Source organism: Trichosurus vulpecula, chromosome 3 (assembly GCF_011100635.1).
Source record: "Trichosurus vulpecula isolate mTriVul1 chromosome 3, mTriVul1.pri, whole genome shotgun sequence".
Lineage (NCBI taxonomy): Eukaryota > Metazoa > Chordata > Mammalia > Diprotodontia > Phalangeridae > Trichosurus > Trichosurus vulpecula.
The window spans coordinates 175684637-175707165 of record NC_050575.1 but is presented as its reverse complement, the minus strand read 5'-3'; the positions used below and the strand labels follow the sequence as shown (position 1 = coordinate 175707165).

General features: G+C 41.8%; 2 protein-coding genes across 5 annotated transcripts in view; one reads left to right on the top strand and one right to left on the bottom strand.

The window, feature by feature from the left end:
* Positions 1–22529, bottom strand: part of EXD3 (exonuclease 3'-5' domain containing 3) — a 482404-nt gene that overhangs the window by 429870 nt on the left and 30005 nt on the right. The window lies entirely within an intron of this gene.
* The window catches only part of NOXA1 (NADPH oxidase activator 1), a 51680-nt gene continuing 34507 nt past the window's right edge, over positions 5357–22529 (top strand). The window contains exons 1-4 of one of the 2 annotated variants that reach the window (XM_036749603.1): positions 5357–5465; positions 8805–9014; positions 19066–19148; positions 21406–21514. In XM_036749603.1, the coding sequence (XP_036605498.1) occupies positions 8841–9014; positions 19066–19148; positions 21406–21514 (366 nt within the window). In that variant the 5' untranslated portion in view covers positions 5357–5465; positions 8805–8840. The remainder of the gene's footprint in view (positions 5466–8804; positions 9015–19065; positions 19149–21405; positions 21515–22529) is intronic. The other variant, XM_036749604.1, reaches the window with a different exon arrangement.

Genomic DNA, 22529 nt, shown 5'->3' with positions numbered 1-22529 from the left:
CCCTCCACACATATACATACACCTTTCTGTCAGCTATCTATAGCTGAGGAGGATATATGGGGAAGTTGGGTTCCTCTAAGGTTGTTTGTCATCCTCATGGTTTTCTTCTTTTTCACCTTATGTCTCTGCCTCCTCCACTCCTTATCTTTCTGTTCTGCTGCTCATTTGCCTCCCACCTCCAATTCCTAAAGGGGAGCTTGTCACCAAAAATGTGACTGTGTTCTCAGGACCAGATTCCCCTTTCCCCTTCCCAGTTTGCAGCATCCCCTACTTGGCTCAGCCCACTAGGGGAGGTAGAGATAAGTTTGATCCTTTGAGAAGAGTCTTGGGCATAGTCTATATTTTTCTAGACCCCTCCACTTCCAATTTGGGGGCTTATTCCAAGTTGGAGGCAAGCCCCCTGACTCCCTGTTCCTTAGCCTCCTGCCTTTCTCTGTACTGCTCTTTGGGGGGAAATTGAGAAACCAGAGAGGAATGGTGTGTAGAGATGAACAATAAAAATTTACTGTTTTATCAGTTTCCAAAAAAAAAAAAAAGAAATTATCAAAGAAAACTGCCTTGATATTCTAAAACTAGAGGGTAAAATAGAAATTGAAAAAATCCACTCATCACCTCCTAGAAGATCCCAAAATGAAAACTCCCAGGAATATTATAGATAAATTCCAGACATCTTAGATCAATAATACTCAAATATTGTGGAGCCACAGTCAGAATAACACAAGATTTAGCAACTTCTACATTAAAGCATTGGAGGGCTTGGAACATGATATTCTGGAGGGCAAAAGAGCTAGGATTACAACCAAGAATCACCTACCCAGCAAAACTAAGTATAATCCATCAGGGGCAAAAATTGACATTCAATGAAATAGAGGACTTTCAAGCATACTTGATGAAAAAACCAGAGTTGAATAGAAAAACTGACTTTCAAATACAAGACTCAAGAAAAGCATAAAAAGGTAAACAGGAAAGAGAAATCATAAGGGATTCAATATGGCTAAACTATTTATATTCCTACATGGGAAAATGATATTTATAATTCCTAAAAACTTTATCACTATTGGAAGGAATATACACAGACAGAAAGTAGAAGCGTGATTTGAATGTGACAGTATGATTATCTTGAAAAATAAAATTAAGGGAGGAGAAAGAAGAACGCACTGAGAGAAGGGGAAAGGAAGATATAAAATTGGATAAATTATTTGACATAAGAAGCCTGAAAGAAATTTTACAGAGGAGGGGAAAATGGGGGATGCAGGGAGGGGAGCACATGAACCTCATTCTCATCAGAACTGGCTCAAAGAGGAAATAATATACACACTCAGTAGTGTAGAAATCTATCTTACCAGACCTGGAAAGTAAGAAGGGCAGGGGATATGAGAAGGAGGGCAGGGGGAGCTAATAGAAGGGAGGGCAGTTTGGGGGAGGTAAAAGTCAGAAGCAAAACACTTGAGAATAGACAAGGTAAAAGAGAGTAGGATAAATGGGGAAAATAGGATGGAGGGAAATACAGTTAGCAATTATAACCGTGAAAAAAAATTGTGAAGAAAGTTTCTCTGATAAAAGCCTCATCTCTCAAATACATAGAGAAATAAGTCAAATTTATAGGAATAAGAGCTAGTCTTCAAATGATAAATGATCAAAAAATACAGACACTTCTCTGAAGAAGTAATCAAAGCTGTCTATAGCCATATGAGAAGGTGCTCTAAATCACTATTGATTACAGAAATGCAAGTTTAAACAATCTGAGGTACTACCTCATACCTATTAGACTGGCTAATAAGATAGAAAAGGAAAATGACAAATGCTGGAGGGGATGTGGGAAAACTGAGACACTAAAGCATGCACTGTTGGTGGAGTTGTGAAGTGATTCAACCATTATATAAAAAAAAAAAAGTGGGAACTATGTCCAAAGGCCTATAAAACCATGCATACCCTTTGACCTAGCAATATCACTACTAGGTCTATATCCCAAAAGAGATAAAAAACAGAAAGGAAAAGGACTTATACGTACAAAAATATGTATAGCAGTTCTTTTCTGGTGGCAAAGAATTAGAAATTAAGGAGAGGTCCATTAATTCGTGCTTTAAGGAATGATGAGCAGGATGCTCTCAGAAAAATATAGAAAAGATCTGGAAAAAACATGAAAAGACTTACATGAACTGATGCAAATGAGCAGAACCAGGAGAACATTGTACATAGTAACAGCAGTATTGTATGATGATCTACTATGAAAAACTTAGCTATTCTCAGCAATACAATGATCCAAAACAATTCTGTAGAACTTATGATGAAAGGTGCTATCCATCTCCAGAGAAAGAACTGGTAGAGCCTGAATGTAATCAAAGATACTTTTTCTTTATTTTTCTTAAAGTTTTTTGGGTTTTCTTTCACAGAATGACTTACAAGGAAATGTGTTTTGCATGACTATACATGCAGAACCTATGTCAAATTGCTTGCCTTCTCCATGGGGGAGGGGAGAGGAGGGAGGGAGGAAGAAAATTTGGAACTCAAAATTTGGGGGGAAAAAAGAACGTTAAAATCATTTTCACATGTAATTGGAAAAAATGAAATGTTAAATAAGATTTATTTTAATCAACAGGAAAAATCAGTACTAAGAAACATCCCTTTTAGCCATTCTACATGCACTATATTTAGTAATGATTAAAAATATTTGGTTAGAATTGGAAGAACTCTTAGAAATCGACTAGTATAATCTTTTTCCTGAGAAGTGCTAAGGTGAAATAATTTATGCTCAAGCCTGCCACTTAAGGGCTGGATTAGAACCTCATTCTTCTGCCTCCCACATCCAGTGTTCTTTCCAGTATATACACACACACAAATAGTTCTTTTAAATCTGTTAAATATTCTTTCTGTTGTTGTTAGAATCAGAGACTCTAAAGCTAGATGGGATCATAGAGACCATCTAATCCAACCTCATCCTTTTAAAGATGTGCTACTGATGCCTATAGAGGGTGACTTGCCAAAAGTTATAGAGCAAGGTAGTGGAAAAGACAAGCCTAAAGCCTGAATCTGCTGACTCCCAATTCAGGCCCCTTTTCCACTAAACCATTCAGCCATTCTTAAGAGAACGATTAACTTGCCAATAAGCATCTTCCTTTACGAATAGGGCTAATACAAATTTCTGGCCAGCCCAAGTATAATGGAAGGAGTCCTATATCTGGAGTCAAAGAATCTGGTTCAAAGTTGTGGTATATGAATGTGATGGAATACTATTGTGCTATAAGAAATGGGGATGATACGGACTTCATAATAACCTGGAAAGACCTACATGACCTGATGCTGAGTGAGAGGAGCAGAACCTCAATGTACACAACCACAGACATAGTGATTCTCTGATGACTAACTTTGATAGACTTGGCTCTCCTCAGCAACACAAGGCTCAAAGACAGCTCCAAAGGACTCAAGATGGAGAGAGCTGGCTACATCCAGAGAAAGAACTGTGGAGTCTGAATGCAGACTGAGGCAAACTATTTGCTTTCTCTTTTTTTTCTCTTCTTTTTTGATTTTGTTTCTTCTCTCTCATGATTCATTCCATTGGTCATAATTCTTCTTTGAAACTTGACTATTGTGTAAATAAGTTTAATGTGAAGGTTTATGTAGAATCTATATCAGACTCCATGCCATTTTGGGGGGGGGGGAGAGGGGAAGGGAAGAAAATTTGAAACTCAAGAACATGTAGAACTAAGTGTTGTAAACTAAAAATAAAAAATCTAATTAAAAAAAGAATCTGGTTCAAATATTGGTTATTTAACCTCAATTTACTGATCTGTAAAAAAAAAAAAAAGATGGGGGGAGGTTTGGATTGGATGGCCTCTAACTCTCAATCTACAATTATACGAAATAACTAGAAATTCTAAAGTAATATATTCTCAATAGCTTCTTTTGGAATCATTTCTATGAGTGTTAGCAAATCTTAAATAAAATATCCAAAATTGTCACAGCACATTTGTCCATTTAATTGAATTGTACAGTATCTATACTCAGGAACAGAAGCAGTTATCGAGGTATATCTGATGTTGATAGTTACTCTTGATGTTGGTTGTCCGTCCTTCTTGATGAGGACCATGCCATCAGGAAGGTGATGCTATGACTTGGAAGTGAAGTGGATTTAAGTGAGGGAGGCTGGGCAAGGTCACCAGCCTCACTCTCTCCTCCGGAGCCATGTGGCTCTAGTGGCCAGATATAGATCAGGATGACAGGAGATGGCCCCGGATGCAGTGGGAGACCACCGCCTTTTTAAGCTAAAGTCTTTAACAGGTCTGTTTGTCTGAGGCAACACCCAATCAGTGACTAAGGCTAGGTAAGAAATGAGGCAGAGAACTGCCTCTTTTACCTGATCAAAAAAACCAAAATCAACCGGGGAGTGGAAGACCCTCTGGGTTTCTGGCCCAAACAGATACAGTTGCTAGTTACATTCACTCTTAGACCACAGTTACTGTAACAGGCATCTAAAACTACTTTCCTCCCGAGACTGCGCTGACACCTTATGGCCACACTGAATATTACAGTCACACTGAGACCTGAATCCTCATTCACCTCTCCACATTCGGTGTAGCCCCCACATTCTTTTCAACAAACATATATATCGACCACCTACTAGGAGCAAGGCTCTGTCTTAGGCCGAAAATGTAATGACTACCATGGCCCCTGCTCTCAGGGAGCTTTCAGTCTAGCAAGAAGGAAGAGACCCAAATACAAACACCTAAAATACAAATCGAAATGTGGTTAAGTGTCTAGGAGGGGCCGAACAAAGTATTCTGAGTAATAAAGGCAGGTGGGAAATTAAGACTTCAGGAGTCGGGACTGGGGAGAGCAGGGGTTTGGAAGGTACGGGAGGGAGGGGGAGGGACGCAAGCCTTCAGGGAAGGCTTCATGGAAGAGGTGGCTCTTGAGCCGGACCTTAAAAAAAGGAATGATCTCTAGCCAAGGATGCATTTGGGTGGTGACAGTCCCGGACCACGCCTGAAATCTGCACTCTCCCTCTGGGAGGTCACTGGGGGTCTAGGAATTTGGTCTTCGGGCCAGGTCTCTAGGGGAGACGGAATGGGTGGGGTTCAGGGACCTCTGAACAGACCCCCCCCCTCCCATCACCCCAGCCTAGCAGCCCCAAGGCCCCCGCCAATTACACCGGCCCCCAGACCCCTCCCTCCGACGCCCCCACCTACACCGCCCTGATGCTCCCCAACTCTTTTACACAGGCTCCCTCTCGGGTCTCACAGCCGTGATCTCCGGACCAGGGTCCCCCGGGCCCCGTGTCCCCACGTCCCCATGTCCCCGTGTGCCCGCGGCCACTCACGTGGAGCCGGCGTTCCGAGCCCGCGGGGCGGCGCCCTCTCTCCTCCCGGCAGCGGAACGTTGGCGGCGGGGCGGTGGCGGAGCTGCGCACCGGAATGGCGCCGGACGGCTTTTCCGGGGGCACCGAAGCCGGCCCGGGCCGAACCCTGGTAAGGGCAGGAAGGCCCCAGCGGCTCCCCGGGCCTCGGGCCTAGACTGTGGGTGTGGACCGCCCCGGACTGTGGGGTCCTGTGTCCCCAGAGGTGGGGTGGGGCCCTCCGGGAAGTGGCCGACGTGGCCGCCGCTTGGTGCAGCGCCCTCAGGGGCCCCCCACATCCTGTCCCCTCAAAATTTCTCCGCACTACCCCCTCAATCCCCCCACATTGTTCTCCTTAGTCCCTCACACTCTTCCCTCAGAACCCTCTCATATCTTGTCTCCTCGCTCTTTGTCCCTCTAAATCCCCCCATATATCCTGTCACCTCAGAGTCCCCCGATATTCTGTTCCCCCATACCTTGCCCGCTCAGAGTCCTCCCACGGCCTATTCCATCAGTCTTCCCGTGTCCTGCTCCCTCCATCCCCCACACTGTCCTCAGAGCCCCTATATCATAACTCCTGGCACTCTGTCCCTCTAAATCCCCCCAATATCCTGTCCCCTCACCCCAATATCCTGTCCCCTCAATCCCCCACACTCTGGCCTCAGAGCCCCCCACATCTTATCCCTCTAAATGGCCCCATATCCTGTCCCCCAGAGACTCCCTTTACTCTGTCCTTCTAAATCCCCCCAATATCCTGTCCCCTCAATCCCCCACACTCTGTTCCCTGCAGAGTCCAGTCACATGCTGTTCCCTTCAAAACCCTTTGTATTTTACCCCCTCAGCATCCCCCCACATCATTGTGTCCTATTCAGTCTTCCCATATCCTGCCCCCTTTGTCCCCACACTGTCCTCAGTCCCTCCCATATCCTGTTCCCCCCAGTCTCCCCACACTATGCCCTTCTAAATCCCCCTATATCCTGTCCCCTTAGTCCCCCACAATCTGTTCCCTGCAGAGTCCCCCACATCCTCTCCTATTCAGTCTCCCCGTAACCTGTCTCCTCAGTCTCTCCACATTCTCTCTGAGTCCCCTATATCCTATTTCCTTCAGACTCCCCCCCACCAACGCCATGTCCCTGTGAGACCCCCCCAGATCCTGTTGCCCTCTGACTCCCTCCTCCAGGACTCAGCACCCTGAAAGACACCCTCTGTGCCCTCTCTCACGATCCTGACATTTCAGAGATACCCAGACCCACTCCTGAGACCCTACACTCATACCTTTTTCCCCTCAAAGCTCCTCTACCCCAGGTCCCTAGGGAATCCTAGGCTAGAATCCCACCTCTCATGCTGACTAGCTCCGTGACCACGGGCATACCTGACCTCTCTCAACCCCCAGTTACCTCCTTTAGAAAATAGGGGTGATGATAGGGGTAGTATCTGCTTCACAGGGTTATAAGGATCAAAAGAGACTACAGAAAGCACTTTTTAAACCTTACAACACATGTACACACATGTATACATATACATACATATGCTATCATTATTATTCCAATCACCAAGTCTCCCCAAATATCCCAACACCCCAAAAAGGGCCTAGAGCCCTACCCCCTCATATACATACACAGCCATTTTCTCTCCTAGAGGTCCTCCTACACCCTTTTTCCATTATTAGACTTCTCACTCTAAATCCCTAATTGATCTTCACCAACCCAGGGACATCACAGATTCACACACACACACACACACACACACACACACACACATTTTGAGTCTCTTCCTACTGTGCCCCTGTTGGCCTCAGAGAGAGGTGGTGGGAGTGGGGGGGTGAAGGAAGAAATAAGCATTATATAGCATCTGTTATGGGCCAGGAACAGTGCTAAACACTTTACAAATATCTCATTTGACCCTCACAATAACCCTGAGAGGTAGGTGCTGTATTATTCCCACTTTATAGTTATGGAAACTAAGGCAAAGAGTTAGGTGACTTGCTCAGGGTCACACAGCTAGTAAGCGTCTGAGGCTGAATTTGAACTCAGGACTTTAGTGACTCCAAGCCTAGTGTTCCCAGCCAGAGCATTAAGGACTGACTTTGTACTAGGCACTCTACTAAACTCTGAGGATATAAATAGAAGCAAACAGGACCAAACCTCGAAGGCTTATATTCTAATGGAGAAAGACTATATAAAAGGAAGCTGAAAAGGGAGAAGTGGGAGGAGGAAAATGTACCCAGGCTGGGGCAGAGGTGGCTGCTGAGATGGCTAGTAAGGAAGTAGAGAAATTCAGATTGGCCGGGTGGGGAGTGAAGTGAACATGACTGGGGCCCCTAATGAAATGGTGGTTGTGGCGTGGGACTCAGCAATCAGCAAAGCTGTCCTCAGAGCAGAGCTATCGCCACTGTGAGATGGCTACTGATGGGAAGGTGGAGAATTCAGAAACTGAATGGAGCCAGAAATAAAAAGAGCATGGGGGCCTCTTATGAAATACAATCTGATCTAGGGACTCACCAATCCTCTGAAGCCTATTAGAGCATCAAGACCCCTAAATCCACACAGAGGCCCTGATTTATCTCCATATGCCAGATTCCTCTCAAAATAGCTCTCCTTCATCTCAGAGAATGTCCCCCATATCATATTGCCTTAGTCTCCAGGTCCCTTCAGAGACCTTCACTCTCTTGAGGTCCTCACCAAATATTTTCCTATTGTCTTTTTTTATAGCTGCCCTTCTGCCTCGCCCCATGTAGCCCACTCCCCTCAGAGATATTCTCCCACACATGTCTCTTCTTTCCCTTCACCCCACTGCCCCATCCCTATGTGTGATTCCTCCCCATCCCATAACAATAAAGTAACCAAATGAAATCCTTTTCCATTTTAGTTCGTAAACTTCAACTGATTATTGTTTTCTCATCTAACCCAGGCCCTTAAAATACTTTCAGCTCATGGCAGGAACTTAAATGTGGAGGAGGACAGGGGCCGTGGCTGGTGAGTCTTCCTGAAAAAAAATGAACCAGAAGGTTCTCGTTGTCCTCCTCTGTCCTTTAGAGATGGGGCCAAGACCCTCCTCCCACCAACACACATGCACAGCAGCTTGATAGCAGGTGCCTCTTCACTCAGCACTGCCACAGATAGATACTACAGGTGAAAGTCTCTACAAAATATGAAGAGGTGTCTGAAAGGGATGATTATCCATACCCCACCCCCACAAAAGCCACTGAAAACAGGACCTTTTCTCTAGATCTAAATGGCAGGTGTTCGCAAACCTCAGCAACTGAAAGAACCTTTCAACCAGCCCCCTTTCACTCACCTCTCCACACACACCCACAGCTGCCTCCACCTCTTACTTAGGTAAACAGAAAGGGGCTTTACTTCCTGCTTAGCCCAGATCCTCACACAGGCGTGTCAGGCACAATCTTCTCATGACCTCACAGCTATAGGGTGCTCACTCTATATCTTTTCAAAGAGCTCTTTATCTCCCACAGGGTAGCTAGGCCAGCTCCACTTTAGGGTCATCCTTAATGTCATACAAAGATTTGGTGAAGGGCTGGCATGAAGCTGTCCAGGCTTTGGATAGGAAGGACTGGGATTTGGCCTTGGAACTATTCTCCAGAATTGAAGAGCCTTCTTCCAAGATCTGCTTCAACGTGGCCTGTGTGTACCTGCTAACTGGGAATCCAGAGGCAGCCCTGCAGGTGAGTGGGCAAAGGAATGGGAGAGGTACTAGTGAGGCCTAGGATTATACCCCAAACCATTTATCTCAGGATCAGGGGGGATTGGTCAGCACCCCAACCTCCTGAGTGTCCTATATAACTTCCAGGAAAGATGGGGTCATGGGATTGTGAAAGGAGGGAAAAGAGAGAACCTGGATGAGAGAAGGAGACTATTCACTCAAAGCACACCCCCACAAGAGACACAAATGTATTTCCCAATCCAGAATTGACTGCTCCCAGCTCCCCCATCCATTAAGGGCACAACTTGGGGTAAAGAGAGCCAGATCTAAACTAAAATGCAATGACTTACATGGAAGTGTGTTTTGTGTGACTACACGTGTATAACCTGTGTCAAAGTGCTTGCTTTCTCAATGGGCGGGGATGGGGGAGGGGGGAGAAGGGGGGGAGAGAATTTGGAAATTTGAAAAAAGGATGTTAAAATTGTTTTTACATGTAATTGGGGCAAAACAAAATATTAAATGTTTAAAAGAAAATGAAGATCTCAGAAAAAAATAAAGTGCAATTAGACCAAATATTTTAAGGTTGAACCCGCTAGCACCTGAGGTTTTTGCTTCCTTATGAGACAGGAACTGACCTATCAGTGGGCATATGGATGAGGTTATTATGTAAGACAAATGTGAAGTCCCTAGAACAATCGATACTTAATAAATGTTCGTTGAATAGACTTGAATTGGATGGACTAGCAGGTGGTTCTCCAATATTTTTCACTGGTGCCATCAGGAGACCAGGCAAATCCATACAAACTGTTTCAGCCATCTTCTTGAGTTCCCATGGGTGGCAGGAACAACTTGAAAGTTGGAATGGGTTTGCAGGTAAGGGTTGTAAGACAGGCTGAGAAGAGAACACAAGGCTTAGAACATAACCCCACCATAAAAACTTCTAGGCATTCCGGCCCCTTTTCCAAGGGGTGGGCAGAAGATGTTTTAGTCATTTTGTTTTGGCACACCATCCCCAGGACTGAGTCGTGTTTTTCTACTCTTCTCTGGTGAAGGTTTGTAAGAGTAATTGCGACTTTGTGAAGTTCCTATTCCATCACTTAATTGTGGCCTCTGGCAATTCAGCTTCTTTGAACCTCAGCTGTTTTATCTGAATGATGGGGATAATCTCTTACCCAATTAAATTTAATTCAATAATCGTTTATTAATCAACTAATCAAAATCAATCAAAAAGAAGTCAGTAAGGGTTTACTACACATCAGACCCTGCTCTAAGCTTCAGGGATACAAAGGGATGCTTAAAAAAATTCCTGCCCTCAAGAAACTTAAATTTTTAATGGGAGAGTCCACATGTAAATAACTAAGTCAATATGTCAGTTCTATTAAGTGCCTACTATATGCTAGGAACAAAGAATACAAATACAGTAAATTTTAAAATGCCTGGTAAAAGGAGCTTAGGGGAGAAAACAATGCCACATATAGGTATATACGGAATAAATGCAAATAAACAAAGTAGGTAAATACAAGGAAACTGGAGAGGGGGGCACTAGCAATTGAGATGATCAGGAAAGGCTTCACACAGAAGGTGATATTTGAGCTCCACCTTCAAGGAAGGAAAAAATTCTATGAGGCAGATGCGAGGACAAAGTATAATCCAGTTCACAATCAGTGTAAAAATTATTGAAAGGGGAAATTAAGTGTCCTGGTTGAGAAACTGAGAGAAGGCCAGTTTGTTGAGATCACAGAGTGGAAGAGGAGAAGCTAAGTTCAACGAGGCTGGAGAAATAGGTTGAAGCTAGGTAATAAAGGGATTTATAAGCTAAACAGAAGAGTTTATATTTTATTCTTAAGACAATAGAGAGCCAGTGGAGTTGACCAAGTAGGAGGAGTGTAAAGGTCAGAACTATGGTTGAGAGCAATCACTTTGGCACCTGAGTGGAGGATAGACTTGAGATAGGAAACCCAGCTAAAAGGCCATGGCAATAATTTGGGTGAAGAGTGATGAGGGCTTGAACTAAGGAGGTAGTTGTAGGAGGGAAATGTTTGTTAAGGTAAATATGACAAGACTTTGCAACTGATAGGATACGTGGGGTGAAGGAGGATGAGGAGTCAATGATTACAGTAAGACTACGAATCTGGCAGACTGGAAGAACGGCAGTGCCTTCAACAAAAATCTGGAAGTTCAAAAAAAGGATGGGTTTGGACTTAAACGCAATGAGTTCTGTTTTGAACGTGCTGAATTTGAGATGTCTCTGAGAGATCCAGTTTGAAATGTCCAATAGGAAAGTGGGTTATGCAGGATTAAAGCCCAGGGAAGAGACTACAGCTGGATATATAGATTTGTCATTCATCCACATTTTGTTGCTGTTATTCAGTCGTTTTAGTCACGTCTGACTCTGTTCTATCTTGGGGTTTTCCTGGCAACGATATTTGAGTGGTTTGTCATTTCCTTCTCCAGTTCATTTTGCATGGGAGGAAACTGAGGCAAACAGGATTAAGTGACTTGCCCAGGGTCACACTTCTTCTAAGTGTCTGAGGTCAGACTTGAAATTTGGGAAGATGAGTTTTCCTGATTCCAAGCACAGTGCTTTTATGGACTGTGCCACCTAGCTGCCCCAATCTTCTGCATAGAGAAGATAATTAAACTCATAGGAGCTGATGAGGTCATCCAGAGGATGTGTTGAAAGAGAAGAGTAGAGGACCTGGGACAGAACCATGGAGAAAAACCCACAGTTAAGGAAAGTGATCTGACTGATGAAGCAGCAAAGGAGACTGAGAAAAAGCAGTTAGGTAGGAAGAGAACTAGGAGAGGATAGTGTCACAAAACCCAGAAAAGGGAAAATATCTAGGAGGAGAGGGTATTAGCAGTATCAAATGCAGCAGAGTGGTGGAAGAGGATGAGGAGTGAAACAGATCATCAGATATGGCAGTGAAGAGACTAGAGGCACCTTTGAAGAGTGGTTTCTGTTGAGTCAGAAAGCTAGGTCAGAAGCCAAATTGAAAAGGATTGAAAGGTAAATGGAGAGGAAAGGAAATTGAGGAAATAATGATAAGACAGCTTTTTCCAGGAGTTCGGCTGGGGAAAGGAGAAAAGATGTAGGTCTTAAGGGAGTGATACAACTAGTGGAAGTCTTTTTTTGCCTTTTATTTTTTTAATTTAGTATTTTTTCCCCAATTATATGTAAAAAATATTTTTAACATTCCTTTTAAAAAATTTTTGAGTTCCAAATTGTCCCACTCCACCCCCCTTCTTGAGAAATTTAACTCAGTTCTCTACATAGTTAAGAAAGGAGGTCTTTATCAGAGAAACTTGCTGTAAAATTTTTTTACATTTATGTATTTCCCTCTATGCTATTTTCCCCATTTATCCTACTCTTTCTTCTTTTACCCTGTCATTCCCAAAAATGTTTTGCTTCTGACTTTTACCTACTCCAGTCTGCCCTGCCTTCTATCAACAATCCCCCTTCTCTTATCCTCTTCCCTTCCTATTTTGTGTAGGGTAAGATAGATGTCTATACCCAGCTTAATGTATATGTTATTCCCTCTTTGAGCCAGTTCTGATAAGAATAAGGATCATTGCTCTTACCCACCTTCACCTCCCCCATCTTCCCCACCACTGTAAAAGCTCTTTTATGTGAGATATTTTACCCCATTCTACCTCGCCCTTTCCCCTCCTCCCAGGGCATCCCTCTTTCTCATTCTTAAATTTTGTTTTTTTAGGTAATCATCCCATCATATTCAACTTACTCCGTGCTCTCTGTCTGTGTTTACTCCTTTTAACTGCCCTAATATTGAGAAAGTTTTTTACAAGTATGGTTTTCCCATATAGGAATGTAAACAACTTAACCTTAATGAATCTCTTATGATTTCTCTTTCCTGTGTACCTTTTTATGCTTCCCCGCTGATCTTCTCTTTTCCAGTCTCTTCTCTAGCTAATCCACCCTATGTATTGCCTGGAGCAATATTCTTTGAATATTGTTTTATCTCATAATCCCACTGACCAAGAATCTGCAATGGCTCCCTGTTGCTTACAGGTGGGGAATTTCAATTTTCAGCCAAGTATTTAATGCCCCACCACTACCCTTCCTTTCCATTCTTATCTCTTGTTACTTCCCCACACAGTTCATCTGCTTGCTCCCCCTTGGACGTATCATATTTCTGCATCTATCTTTGAACCTGCCATTCTCCCTAAAACCTGAAACACCCTATCTTCTCTGCCCGTCTATGTCCATCATTAAGATCTGGCTCAAAACTCCTGTTGCTCAGGAAACTTATTCCATTCTTATCTCTTTTCTCCAAAATTCCTCAGTATTTACAGCATAGAGCTATAAAAGGTACTTTGGAGGTCATTTTAGTAGAACTCTCACTTTGTAAATGGGTAAAGGGAATCTCAGAGCAGGGAAGTGATTTGCCCAAGGTCATAATCAAGCCTTACACTATGTCTTCTGAATCCTAGTGCAGTGTTCTTTTCATAATATCACACTGCCTCCCTTATATAATGACCACAGTTAGTAACTATCAAATTAATTGAATCAGATCTTTATTGACACTTATTTTCCTCAACTAGCTGGCTTCTTTATTCAACCAGAGGCTGCTGTCTTCATTAAAGGCACATTCAAAGGAGTATTTGAGTCTGGGAAAGGGATCAATTGCACCTACTTCACACAATTTGTCACTTAAAACAAGTGGTAAATATTTAGTTCCAACACTGTGTTTTTTAAATATCCCCTTGATGTTGTAAAGGAGACATTTGGGGACAAGATGTGCAAATAAGGAGAAGTAAATAAACAATTCATTAAGTTGAAAACAAGATTACTAGTACAGATAAAATCTGATTAATTTGAGGGTTGAAACCCACACTAGTACTTCAAGCTGAAGCATGTTACCAAGAAAGAATTATGTAAAAGATTAGTGCAAAATTTTTTTTAAAGAGAAACATACTTCCCTCTTCTTGGTAGAGAGTGATGAGGTAGAAAGGAGTACTTGAGGCATATGGAGCAAGCAGGATACTGGATGTGAGATATGAGATAAGATGTAGGATGTGATCAGCCAGAAAAGTGATCAAAGAAGACTGACTATGCATTGAAGCCCCCCACCATGGACTTACCTATGTGTTTGCACAAAGCACCCCCAATTCCAGAACAATTCTTCCCTCGCCTTTCCTATTCTTTTTGCTTAACTGTACTGCTTTTGCCTCCCATGGGAAGCAAGGTGCTCTGCTCCCTTACAGGAGTAGGGCCTGCTACCTATACTCTGCCTCCCACATGGAGTGGAGTCCATTGGGTCTCTTCTTCATGGGCAACAAACCCACTTGGGTACATCACCCCAATAAGTGCCTTTAACTTGGAGACTGTCCAAGTGAATTCTTTCAGGACAGTAGGACCCGCATGTCTATTCCTCATCATTTCAGGCAGCACCCCAACATTCTTGGGGTATACTCTGAATTCATCAGATAGGTGGTGAATTATGGGTATATAATGTTGCATACACTGTCTTACCTGGTCACTTGTGACAATCCTTTCAGATTATTTGAACCCCAATAATATCCAAAGCATCCAAACTGCTTTTGCTCTACTCTAAAAATGCCCTTTCTGTGTCAGCAACTTCAAAGACCAGATAAGATTGACAAGGGGTATCTTTCCTGTTGGTGACAGGATGTCTACAGCCAGAACAGTGGGATTTCTCTTATCTTGATATTCTAGGGACATTTGCATCTTGAGATCATAAACTCTTAAGTGATACTACTTGTCAATTGTCTTGTTCAACTAAGAACCACCTTTCTTAGGCTATGGAGACCATAAGATTGAATGACACAGACATGCTGAGTTGGGACTAAAAATGTATTTAAACCTTCTCATTCCTTTGTTCAGACAGTCAAAACTTACACTCTGGCTCCTTGTAGGTACAAGTAAGCTAGCTCCGTTAGCTTTAAGGGAATAAACAATATGAATTTACATATCACCTAGTTTGTTTGCCTCTTTTAACCAAACTTTCAGGTCAACAGTTGGTAACTCCATTGGTTGGTTTTGCTTATCTGTTTTTATTTGTTATAAGAGAGGCTTCTATGGGGGACTGAGGGGGTATATAGACATATTACAAAATGTCAGGGACCTAAAAAAACAAAATATATTGATAAAACTTTTTTTAAAATAAAAATAATTGAGAGGATTCTGGGAAGATGGCCGAGTAGGTCAGAAAATTTCAAGCTCTCAAGATTTTCCTCCACAAAAGAGATAAAATAGTGATTCAGGGAAACACAGAACCATGAAAATAAATAAGAGTAGGGGCAGAACAAAGGTCCCCCTGGGACAATCAGAAAAGATCTGAAGAAAAATCACAGGACCATTGGGAAGAGTAAACACCTCCAGGCTAGGGACCACTTAAACAACAATCTGTAAGCCCTGGGGTTAGCTGGGTTAGGAGGCTGCCTTGGCCCCAACCACAGGAACTTTTACCCCAGGACAGTGAAGGGAGTTTGGCATCTGAGCTGGGGAAGATCTAGGGAACCTCTGCTGACAAGGAACACTAGACCCAACTGTGCTATGGAGACACAGTGGGGGCAAGAAGGAACCAGCACATGCCAGGTGAATGCGGAAGCAGTGGGTCAGGGACTTCTCTGGCTGTGGGCACTTACAGGAGGACACTGAAGCAAAGAAACCCTCTTCTACCCCAAAGAATAATGTCAAATGGTCACCTGCCCAGAAAGAATTCATCGAAGAACTTAAAAAGACTTTAAAAAACAAATGAGAGAGATTGAGGAAAAACTAAAAAGAAAAATAAGAATAATCCAAGAAAAACAAGATTATGAAAAGAAAGTCAACCAATTAAAAAAGGCAATCCAGACTCTTAAGGAAGAAAATGACTCCTTGAAAATCAGAATTGGGCAAAGGGAAGCCAGCAAAGTTGTAAGACATCAAGAAATTAAAAAGGAAAATATAAAGAATGAAAAAATAGAAGAAAATGTAAAATATCATAAGAAAAACATCTAAAGAAGAGATCAAGAAGAGAAAACATAAGAATAACCAGACTATATTGTTGGGGTGCTGGGGTGCTTGTGCTTGGACCCTAATTCCAACATCACATTTCTCTTTAGCCTCTGCTTGAGAGCCTGTGCCTAGACCCCAGTTCTAAAATCACATCTCTCCCTAGCTTCAAAGAATTGACTCTAGCAGATTCTCTCCAGTTCAAGGGTAGCATTCCTTAGCAAAACACTTATCTCTCCTCCTGATACTGTGGCCAGATGCACATATAGAATTTATTGGTCTGACTGACTCCCTATGTATTGCTAATTGGCTGTGCACTGGGACATAACAATATCTACTACTTACTGAACTTACCGATATGTATCCTAGACACAGTCAAATGTATACTCCCTTACATTCATCTTGTCTAACAAGACATTTGATGGAAGCCACAAGTCAGCCATGATCTTTGATTGACTTAGTGATGTTTCACAGTCAAAACCACACCCCCAGGTAGCCCCCCACCTTGGGCTATTTTCCAGTGAACTCTGAGTAAGATACCTGAGCAGTAGATATAAAAAGTACATGTTCCTTTAAGAATTGACCACCCCTTAACCACTCTCTAGTCCCACCCCAAAACACCAAATTGACAGGTTTCACCCCCAAATCTTGTATTTAAACTTTCCCTGTAGCCCTGTAAGGTTGTAGGTTCCCTAAGAACTCTTACCCACCGTAAAGTGTAATAAATCTTTGCCACCTTGACTTGAAGAATGTTTGAGATCATGAATTCATTTCAGATGGCCCTGACCCACTCTAGTACTCGGGTCTTTGAGGGGCACTCCCTCTCAATGACCCCGTCTGGGAGCTCCAGTCCTGGGGTTCCTGGACCTCGTCTCCCTCAACCCTCAACAATATCTGAAAACCATGATCAAAAAAAAAAGTCTTGATACAATAATACAAGAAATAATTAAAGAAAATTGTCCTGAAGCAAGAGGGGAAAATAGAAATAGAAAAAAAATCCACTGATCACCACTGAAAGAGATCCTATGAGGAGAATTCACAGGAATATTATAGTTAAATTCTGAAACCTCCAGCTCAAGGACAAAATGTTATAAGCAACAAGAAAAAACAATTTACATATGACAGTATCACAGTTAGAATCACACAAGACCTAGCGCTGGTGACACTAAAAGATCACAGGTCAGGCAGTGAGTAGAGCATGGGTCCTGGAGTCAGGAGGACCTGAGTTCAAATCCGGCCTCAGACACTTGACACACTTACCAGCTGTGTGACCTTGGGCAAGTCACTTAACCCCAATTGCCCTGCCTTCCCCCCTCAAAAAAAAATCTCAGGTCTTGGAACACTATATATTGCAGAGCAAAAGATCTGGGATTCTGGCTGAAAATATCAAACCCAGCAAAACTAAGCATAATTCTGAATGAAAAAGAAAATAGACATTTAATGAATTGTCAGAATTTCAGGACTTTGTTTAAAAAAAAAAGCCTGAACTTAATAGAAGATTTGATATACAAGAGCCAAGAGGAATATAAGTACATATCAATAACCAATTACAAGAAACTCAGTAAGAATAGACTGTTTACTTTTTATGTATGTAAAATATAAAACCTATGTCTTAAGATTGTTATTGTTAAGTAGGTAGCTTATAAAAAAGATAGGGGCAGACTTGAATATAATATGACTTCAAAAAGTAAAACTGTTTAAGAACAGCTAAAAGAGTAATTGTCTTATACAAATGAGGTGCCAGAGGAAGAACCTATACAAAGGAATTGGGGGGGCGCTGTTAATTCTGGAAACCTACTTTCATGGGGAATGGGCTCAAGAGGGAAAAATACATATACATCTAGAATATAAAAGTCTTCTAAATTTAGAAAGAAAGTTCTAAGGGGATGAGGAGGGGAGAGAGGATAAAGGATCTTTAGAGGAGAGGGTGAGGGAATAGGTTAAAAGGGGGATATAGAAGGGTATTTAGATCAATGGGAATGGAAGAATAAGGGAGGGATTCTTGGAAGGATAAAGAAGGGATCTTCAGGAGGGTGAGGGAATAGGTCGAAGGGCTCTACAAAAGGGTGTTTTGATTTATGGGAAGGGGAGGATAAGAGAGGGATTGTTATGGTGGGGGTAGGTTAAATAATAGAAGATGAAGGTAGCTGATAGAAGTAAAGTAGAGGAGTTAGGAGAGAGAGAAAAAAAGAGATACGCATGAACATAAAAACAAAGATCAGGGATAGAATCTTGTAGGGAAAGTATATGTTTATATGTGTGTGTGTCCCTAACCCTATATGTGTGTGTATGTGTATGTATGTATATGTATGTATACCTGTATATATACATGTGTAATATGTGTACGTATATATCAACATCTATATCTAAATATATCCATGCTTAATTGTAGCTCGTGGGGGGAAGGGGGGGAAGAACAAAGTAAAAAGTATACAGCAGAGAGCAAAAGAACACCAACAAGGAAGCAAAAAAAAAAAAAGATGAACAGCTTTCGACATAATGCACACTATTTAATATATAGGCTTTTTCGAAATGGAAAGTTATTGCTATATGTTCTGAATCCCCTCCTATATTCTGCTGTGCACATGACATTTTTTCTTATTTTATGTTTAAGTTTATAATATATTTCTTCTTTTCTTATGCATTTAAGTACTTGTCTAAAAAAGATTTAAAAATTTCATGAAAGAGATGTATGATGGGAAAAAGAAAGGTGGTTGATCTTATAGCAAAAAAGTAAAGGATAACCAACTTACCATGTACTGCATTTTCAAAATAATGTCAAGAACCTGGAAAAAGGGCTCCTAGCATTCTGGGTAGATCCACTATCAAAGATTTAGATACAAGTTGTACAGAATGAGAAGGCATAGTAGTTTAAGGTATGCATCATCAGAGGGAACACTCACAGAATTGTGCACAATTGAAATGACCTTATGATGTTTTCTTGGTGTGACCTATAGGAGACGGGTTTCTGTGTATGTTTTATGGAAATTGGATGTGTTATTTTATAAACATGTCATGTTATATTTACCTATACCAAAACAGGGCAGCTGTTTTGTGGAGCTTAGCATTTTGATGCCTTGTCTTTGATCCTTAGGCATTGAATCAAACAGTGACTAAGGACTCTTGTCTGGCTGTTGGATTCTTCCTGAGAGGAGCGGTTCACTTTCAACTAGAAAGGTGAGTACAAAGTCTCCTTGTTTCTTTTCTTACAGCCTATTGTTCCCAACATACCTTGTTCTTGCTCCTCCTCCTTTCTCACTTTCCAAAGTTGGCCCATCTTACATGCCACTCTGCTAGTCATGGTCATGGCTATGGTCTCTCTCTGTCCTTTCAGAGCTTACCAGTGTGTAAAGAGAGCCGAAGACAACATCATAATCTTTTACTGTGTCTCCTTGTTCCAAGGGAAGGTTTTATATAGTTAGGGATCTAGGAGGTCTGGAAATGATTATGGTATAAAAAAGGTATATATAAAACAACCATAAATTAAGGAGACTGGGGACATTCAGTTCAATTCTAATAAATATTTATTAAGTTTCTACTACGTACAAAGCACTGTTCTAGGAATTGGGTATATAAAGAGAAAAATAAAAATAATTGGTCAAGAATTCAGCAAGGAAAGGAGCTTCATGATTTCTGTGTCCAGATAAGTGGGAAGCCACTAGTGCTCTAATCATTGCAGGAAATTTATTGAAAGAGGTGGAATTTTTAAATGTTTTGGGGGGTAGAGGATGGAAGTGGGAGAAGATGTATCTAAAGACTCAGAGGAAGGCATGGGAAGATCAAGCCAAGCAGACAGACCAGTAACTAGGAAACCAGAGTCATATGAGATCATCCATGGGACCTTGGGCACTTGGAAGCACAGGAAGAGGATCATGGCCTTAACTTTTAGAACAATAAGAAGCCATGGTAGGATTCCAAGTAGGAAGGTGGCACAATCAGTGTGACCAGAGAAGACTGTTTTAGAATAATCAAGCACAGCTGGAGACTGGGAGTGATAGTCTGGATGAGAAATGACTAAGGTTGTGGCATTCTGGTTAAAGGACAGATATGGAAGATATTGTAAAGGAAGCAGAGACAGCATTTGGCCATAAGCTGAAGCTGGATGTTTATGTTAAGATATTTCCTGCCCCTCCCATTTCCAAATAAATCCATCAGCACCCCCCACTTCCTTTTTTTGTGGTCAGAAAAAAGGGGAGAGAAGAAGCTCAGCCTTTCCTAACTTTATTATTGTTGTTGTTAGCTACCTTTTTGTTATAGCATTTCCTAACATTATTATTCTAACAGTTCTAGTCTAATAGTTGCCTTTTAAAACAAGGATTTGCCAGCCTTTCCACTTGTCCCTAAGCTAGGATGCTTCTGTATATAAATCCTATCTCTCTACTCCTTCTCCCCGCCAACCAGAACTGCTTTTCTAAACTGGGACCATATTTAATAAACAGAGTACCTTCCATTAATGTCCTAACCATTATGTGACTCATAAACTCATAAACACTCATAAAGGTGACTCAGGATCTTCAAGGCTACTGCCCAGGAAACATAATCTCTGACAGGTCACACCAAACTGAGGTGGTTTCTAAGATGGGACCAGCAATAGACTGTGTATCTATTGTTTGAGGACTGGCCTAAGTGGGGAGAGGCTCATCTCCAGAAAGTTGGTCACCAAGGGATGAATTATTTTAGTTGTTTCAACTCATAAAACCATCTACTAAGGCAGGAAGGTGTTTTAAACTGTGTCAGTGGAGAAATTCCCCAATTGATAAAATCAGGGATCTTTTGAAGAAGTAAAGTAATATCAAACAGGGAAGCATGGTCTGGTTATAAAGAGATATTAGGAAGACAAGAAGAGAAGAAATAAATCCCATAGAGACCTCTAAACTAGGATGCAGTGCCTCTTAAATTCTTCAGTTGGGACACCTGTGGTAGGTGATGTGAGGAAGGTGAATGTGAAAGGCATGCCACCACCCAGCTGGAAAGTACTTCTTGCCCTGTTAACAGGTAATTTCTAGCAAGAGTCAATTCAGAACAAATCCGAAATAGTCTTTCACTGCAACAAGATGAATTTCAATATATTTCTGATTATACTTGGTACTTCAGCCGTTAAGTCATCACAGTCTCTCCCATATCTACCTGTTGCTAAACAGAATTGTACAGTCTTAGTTGTTTTCCATCAAAACTATCATTTCTTGTTCTGCACGCAGCCTACTGCTGTGATGGATGCTAAGGCTTTCTTTTTCTCCTGCCACACTAGTTGTGCCACCTTTGTCCTTGGGGTCCTACTGTGGCTCCCTGCTGTTCTAAAGGTTAAATCCAAAAATCCTACCCTCTGCTTCAAAGCCCTTCATTAAGCAACTGAGTCATCAAGGGCCCAATCATAGAATTTCCTGTACATTTGTAGTAACCTTTGAATTGTAATTGATTTTCTTCTGGGCCACAGATTCCCAGAAGCTCTTTCTGATTGTGTCCAGGCCTTGGTCAACCTGAGAAACAATACCTTCATTGACTATAAGCAACTGGGTCTTCGGTACAAATTACAAGCTTGGGAGGTAAGTGTTAGAAGGAAGAAGGAAAGTTGCCATGCCAATTATGATATGTCGTTATTGAAAAGCACAAAATTATTCAAGAGCTGGGTCTGTTTCTCCACACCCTTCTGAGGTTTATAGTCTAGAGCTGTGTGTAGACTGCTTATAGACAGCCCCAAGATGATTTGTAGTGATCCAAAGGGATAGATTTGGGAGATGATTTGGAGTGATCCAAAGGGATAGGTTTGCGAGAGGCAGGGGGATCCTCTTCCTCATTTTCATCATCATAGCTAGCATCTATATATTGCTTTAAAGGAATCAAAACACTTTGCACATGTTAACTTATCTCATCCTCGCAACTACCCTGTGAGGAAGGGGCTATTATTATCCCCATTTTGTAGATAAGAAATTGAGGCCAAGACAAATTAAGCCACCTGTCCAGGTTTACATAGTTAAATAAGTGTCTGAGAAAGGATTTAAACTCAGGTCTTCCCGATTCCAAGTCCAAGTCCTATACCTGGTCCCCAAGTCCTGGTCCAAGTACTATCTGACTGCTTTGCACCTTATTCCCTTCCATATATACTCTTTGGTCCACTAACACTGGCCTCCTTGCACACAACACTCTTATCTCTCAAATCTAAGCATTTTCACTGGCTGTTCCTGATGCCTGGAACTCTTTCCCTCCTTATCTGTCTCCTAGCTTCTTTGGTATCCCATCTTCTTCAAAAAATTTTTCCCTGTTCCCCTTAATTTCAGTGTCTTCCCTCTGAGACTATCTCCAATTTATCCCAAATGTATCTTTGTACATGGCTGTTTGTATAATGTCTCCCCCATTAGAGTATAAACTTGAGAGCAGGAATTGTCTTTTGCCTTAGCACTTAGCACAGTACCTGACACATAGTAGGCATTTAATAAATGTTTATTGAGTGATATAAAAACAAGAGTATCAATACAATTTTAAAAGTATTTGTTGAATTAGGTTGGAAACTATGTTCTATAGACATAATCTCTTCCCAAGGGCCCAAACCCTCCACTAGTG